Source organism: Humulus lupulus, chromosome 5 (genome assembly GCF_963169125.1).
Source record: "Humulus lupulus chromosome 5, drHumLupu1.1, whole genome shotgun sequence".
Taxonomy (NCBI): domain Eukaryota; kingdom Viridiplantae; phylum Streptophyta; class Magnoliopsida; order Rosales; family Cannabaceae; genus Humulus; species Humulus lupulus.
In genome coordinates, this window is record NC_084797.1 from 136894915 (window position 1) to 136901107 (window position 6193).

The window sequence follows — 6193 nt, forward strand, 5'->3', positions numbered from 1 at the left end:
AAAATGTAGTCCAAAGAACTTCATTTTTTATATTTGTACTGAATTACTAAATTAAGAATTTTTTTCCTATAAAAATTAAAACTTAAATGTAGTATATTTTTTAAAATTTACAAAATTTATAAATATCTACACAAAAAGAAAATATAAAAAAATCTATAATCAAATTTGTGAAAAATATTTTCTTTTATCTTTTCAATTTAAAAATTTTTCCTTATTAAAATTCAAGTTTAAACAATAAGTTAGGAAATTATTACCAAAATAAATAATAATAATTAAAATAAGTCATGAAATTGTCATTTAGGTGGAACAAATTTCATACAGGCCTGGGGTGGTGGGATGGTCAGGTACAGGTAGAATTCACGTCCAAAGTTTTTTTTTTCTTTTTTTTTTTTGGAAAGGGCTACACGCCCAAAGTTAAAAATATAAATATTAATTGAGAAAAATAAGAGAGAGAGAGAGAGAGTAATGTGAAGCTAAACTGAGCTTTTTTTATGAGAAAAAGAGGTGGTGGGGACCGCGAAGGAGAGAGAGAGCTAGTGTGTAAGTGTATGTATGAGTACGTTATGTTATATATTTGGGTTTTAGCTCTCTATTTCTTTCAGGCTTTGAGATATTTGGAACTGCGAGAGTTTCCACACTCGTATTCTCCATTATCTCATTTTCTTTCTTTTCTTGTTTCTGTGATTTTTTTTCTCTTTTTCTTGCTAAAAAGATTGTGGAGAAACTAAGAAATAGAGAGGTATATCTATCTATTCTATCTGCTCTTTTTTTTTTATTATTTTTTTCAAATTCTGTCTAAGCTGTCTCATTCTTTATTGGGTGTTTTCATGATGTTGAGTTTGTGATGTTTGTTTCTCTGGAGAGTTTTTTCTGTGTTGTTGTGGTTGTAGATCTCTAGTCCCACTCTGTTTCTTAGATTCTTTGCTTTTTTCTTTCATATTTGTTTATATTTCTGATGGGTTTTCTCTATTTCTCTCCATAGATCTGGACTATTATTATTATTATTGTAGACCCTTCATTCTCATCCTATTTTCTAGCTCTTGATAATGTTTCTCATTATGAACCAGACTAAAATTTTCTCTCTTTCTGCCAATTTTACATTCCCATGATTACTTTTACCACTTAATTATAATTGTGAAAGCTTTGTGGAAAAAAGGTCTCTTGGCTCTATTATATATGTCAAGACATGGTGCATGTGCTCTGCCTTCTTTTTCTTTCTTCAATTTAATTTTTTTTTTGAATGATTTTGTTTTTGGCAAAGTTTGGTGGGTATGCATTGGAAGTATTTGAACTAATGCTTCATAGGAAAAACAGGTGATTGGCACGATTAAAATGATGAAAATTTTCTTATGTTTGAAGAAATTATTAATTTTACTTTATTTATTTTTCACTATTCCTTCCTTTTTTGCTTTTCGGGGTTTGGTCTATGATTTACTGTATTTTTTTTGACTTAGTGGAGAGAGAGAGAAGGGTCTTTCTCTATGAACGGCTGGGTTTGATAAAGTTGGGTTGGGGCCCATAATCATGTGATTTGTTTAAAGTCAGTGTGACATGGGGAGTAAAAAATGTCGGTAGTTGCCATCAAATCCTGTAATTTACTCCTAACAAGGTCATACAAGTGGTTTTAGTGGTTGGTTTTTAAAACTGGATCCATCTGTATCCTTTGTTTTCTTGGTAATATGGCTAGTTGTCGAAGTGACATTTTCCAACTTTTTTTTGACCTTTTTCATTTCTTTTTGTATAAATGAGTACATTTGTTAGTTATCTTTGTAATGGACCTGGCATAATCTTTAGCTGTACTCTTCCAGACTTTGGGGACCGTAGTAGTAGCTTATACCATTTCTGCTCTTTTGCTGTTCATTCTAAAGATCTGGTCAATGTATCAGCATCATTTTCTATAAAAAAAAAATGTTTCTTTGCTTGCTATAATTTCGCACCATTCTCAATTCTCATGTTTGTCTTGTGATCTTTTATCATATCATGGATGATTTAAGATGCACATAATTTAGTGAGAATTATGATGAGTTCATTACTGAAGGGAGAGTGCAAGCTATGTTTGTCTAGTATGTTATGAGCAAATATTTTATAATTATATTTATATTGATGATTTGATGATTCATATGTTTGCAGATATTTGATAATTCTATAGAAGATGAAGCATAAAGATGGGAAACCGGTTTACCAGCAGGATAGAAGTTCCAGAGTTGTCCCAATGTCAATCATGTTTGTTGTGCTGTGTGGGTTCTCTTTCTATCTTGGCGGAATATTCTGCTCAGAGAAGCATAGATTTTACACCAACGAAGCCAAGGATGTTGTAAAAGTTTTCCAATCTTCATCAAATTCAGCAGCAGCGTCCTCTCTCCAAATAAAGTCTGTCTCTTTCTCCCAATGCAGCGGCGAATATCAAGATTACACTCCTTGCACTGATCCAAAGGTATATTGATTAGTTATTACCTTGTATTACGTGAACTTTGATATTTGGGAAAAGCTATATATGTTGTCTAATGCTGTAACTGTTGTGTTTTCCCCTATTTTTGCAGAAATGGAAGAAGTATGGTGTTCATCGTCTCACGTTCATGGAGCGTCACTGCCCTCCTGGTTTTGAGAGGAAAGAGTGTTTAATTCCCCCTCCAGATGGCTATAAGGTTCCAGTCAGATGGCCGAAGAGCAAGGATGAATGCTGGTACCGGTAAGTCAGTGTACTTATGACATAATGATCTGGATATTTTGTTTGAAGTTTTTGTTCTAGTTCACCGAGCTATACCTGTCGATCTGGGTCCAGGAATGTCCCTTATGATTGGATTAACAAGCAGAAATCAAACCAGAACTGGTTGAGGAAGGAAGGCGAGAAGTTTCTCTTTCCTGGTGGGGGCACTATGTTCCCTAGAGGTGTGAGTGAATATGTTGATACGATGCAAAAACTTATCCCTGAAATGACAGATGGAACCGTTCGGACTGCCATTGATACTGGCTGTGGGGTGAGTATTTTTATTTCCATCTCCTTATATATTTGAGGTATTTTTTTATTCTTTATTAGAATATTGTAGGTAAATCCAGAGTTATACATTTTACTTCCCATCAGTTCAGAGCATTTTTGAGCTTGCATAGTTTAATAAAAAAGAAATTAAACCTTTAAACTTCAATTTATAGCTACCTTTATTTGCAGTATATGGTACTAAGTGAAAGCTTGGAGCAATGCATATTGTTGATGGCTATAATGATCTTAATTGTATTTTCATGAAACTTTTTCTGAGAATTGGCTTATTTCTAGGTTGCAAGTTGGGGAGGTGATTTGTTGGACCGCGGAATACTAACTGTATCCCTTGCTCCAAGAGATAATCATGAGGCTCAAGTCCAGTTTGCATTAGAACGTGGAATTCCAGCGATCCTAGGCATTATTTCTACTCAGAGGCTCCCTTTCCCGTCAAACTCATTTGATATGGCTCATTGCTCTAGATGTCTCATTCCGTGGACAGAATTCGGTAAGTCTTTGTAAACTAAGGAAATATACAAAACCAAGAATTTATTTGAAAAACTTTAGAACAATTTTTCCTTGGTTAGAGTTTGCAAATAATTTACTAAATGATTGCAATTAATAATTTCATAATCAAAGAACACTGAACATTGTGCCATATGCAATTTAGCTACTAACTTGGATAAAATATGATTTTTATTCTGTTTTAGTATGGAACTCTGTCATCAAATCCTTTGTGATAAAGCATATCGGATGTTGTCTTTTTTAAGTATCCTCATTTCAAGGAAATTTGATGAAACTTTTGTACCTAAATTCAACTAAAGCAATAAGCTCTTGACTCCCTATTCAGTGAAGTTCTCTAAATCAATTGGCGGGATTTGATTTTGGCATGAAAGGGGAAACTTATTTTTCTTATTACTTTCATTATTTCAAACATGGAAAACTTATTTTTCTGCACATTATTATGAACTTTCAATAAGGAACTGGTTTTTATATTATAGTAGGGCATTATTGGTTACAGCTTGCAGCTTTGATCAACTCTAATATCTCTGTTACCAGGTGGAGTTTACCTTCAGGAAATTCATCGCATACTCCGTCCTGGAGGTTTCTGGGTGTTGTCTGGTCCACCAGTAAACTATGAACGCCGCTGGCGTGGATGGAACACAACCATTGAGGATCAACGAAGAGATTATAACAATCTGCAGAAGCTGCTCACTGCCATGTGCTTCAAATTGTACAACAAAAAGGATGACATTGCTGTCTGGCGGAAGGCTTCAGACAATAGTTGCTACAATAAACTTGCTAATAATGCTGATTCCTATCCACCAAAATGTGATGACAGCCTTGAACCAGATGCTGCTTGGTACACTCCACTCCGCCCTTGCATTGTTGTTCCAAACCAAAAACATAAGAGAACAGATTTGAAGTCAGTCTCTAAATGGCCCACCCGGTTGCATGCTGCTCCAGAACGTATATCAGATATTCATGGAGGGAGTGCTAGCACATTCAAGCATGATGATGACAAGTGGAGGGTGCGTGCAAATCACTACAAGAAGTTGCTTTCAGCAATTGGGACTGATAAGATTAGAAATGTGATGGACATGAATACAGTTTACGGAGGCTTCGCTGCAGCTGTGATTGATGATCCTTTGTGGGTCATGAATGTTGTCTCTTCTTATGCTGCCAACACATTAGCTGTGGTCTTTGACCGGGGCCTTATTGGAACTTACCATGACTGGTATTTTTACTTCATCAATGTTCTGTTATCGAGATTCTTGTCAATCTTAATGTTGCAGCTGATTGTGGTATTTCTTTTTGACAGGTGCGAAGCATTCTCTACTTATCCTCGAACTTATGATCTTCTTCATCTTGATGCCCTCTTTACTGCTGAAAGTCACAGGTAAGAAATGGGGCTTAATTTGCTAATTTGGTGTTCTGTTTATGAGCATAATTTCACACCGTTTTATGTTTTGATTTGGTAAAAAGGGCTACTTTAAACTCTCCATGATATGAGATGATAGTGTTTTAGTGTTCCTATCCTGAATTTCAAGTTAACCAAATATAACCCCAAAGGAAATCATGGCGCTAGGGAAGAAATCATTTCATTTTAAAACTCAGAAACCAAGTTTTAATCATATGCTAAACACTTGTGAATGGCTCTCTGGACTTTGTGCAGATGTGATATGAAGTATGTGCTCTTGGAGATGGACCGGATCCTGCGACCAAATGGCTATGCAATAATCCGAGAATCTAGCTACTTTGTGGATGCTGTGGCTGCAATCGCCAAGGGGATGAAATGGGGTTGTCGAAAGGAAAACACTGAGTATGGAATCGAAAAGGAGAAGATATTGATCTGCCAGAAAAAGCTCTGGTATTCTAACAAGAGTTCTCGGTAACAAATCTGAGAATTTCAATTCATGGAGATATTTAGTCTCTTGGAGGGTCGAGTACAACTACTACCACCTCATAGTTATTCCATGGTTAGAAGAAAGAAGCAAAGAGAAGCTACTTCACCACAAAGAGATCAATTTTTAGAATCAAATTTGTTAATTGAAGACTCCAATAAGTTGATTTTGTTAATTTTATAGAGCTTTTTATATGATGCAAATATATTTGTTAAAGGTGCCAAATCTGTACTTCGGTTATTTTGCCATTTTTGGTCCTTGGTTCACCCAATATTTGTTTCTTTTGCATTCTAGGTTAATTATGTAATGATCTGAATGCAATGGGTGGGAATGTCACACCCTCATAGTTTATATATATTTTTGTGTATTTATATTATATAAATGAACGCCGCTGCTGATTCTTTTAATGAATTCATCATCAGCATGCTGTAATTTTTTTTTATTGTTGGATTGTTTTGTTATATATTTATATATTAATACTTTACCTAATTGACTTTACTACTAGTTTTATAATACCACGTTCGATAACTTAGTATTTACTTTATATTTCTATTTGAAAAAAGAAAAGAAAAAAATGCAGCACAATTTTGGAACTGACAACTGACACTGCTTCCCCAAAAACGGAAAAATAGAATGTTGCTGGCTATCAAAAATAAAATATGAGCAAATCAATTAAATAATTGGATTTTTAGCATTAATGTCTCTTATGTCTTTTTTTCATTATTTTTTTTTGCAAAAGTCTCTTATGTTTTTAATTGTACGACAATCTAGTCATTGTGTACTTTTTTTTTTCTTCAAATGATTCTTTAGTTTT

At 34.4% G+C, this 6193-nt stretch overlaps 1 protein-coding gene across 2 annotated transcripts; it reads left to right on the forward strand.

The window, feature by feature from the left end:
- Positions 1 to 583: 583 nt before the first annotated feature.
- Positions 584 to 5821, forward strand: LOC133777684 (probable methyltransferase PMT21). Of its 2 annotated transcripts, none has more exons than XM_062217371.1 (8): positions 584 to 739; positions 2131 to 2434; positions 2541 to 2689; positions 2783 to 2978; positions 3272 to 3482; positions 4034 to 4712; positions 4797 to 4874; positions 5151 to 5821. In XM_062217371.1, the coding sequence occupies exons 2-8, from the start codon at positions 2153 to 2155 to the stop codon at positions 5368 to 5370; spliced, it is 1815 nt and encodes a 604-aa protein (XP_062073355.1). In that variant the 5' UTR covers positions 584 to 739; positions 2131 to 2152; the 3' UTR covers positions 5371 to 5821. The 2 variants fall into 2 exon arrangements, with proteins under 2 accessions (XP_062073355.1, XP_062073356.1); XM_062217372.1 differs by lacking the exon at positions 584 to 739 and adding an exon at positions 1202 to 1314.
- The last annotated feature ends 372 nt before the right edge of the window (positions 5822 to 6193 follow it).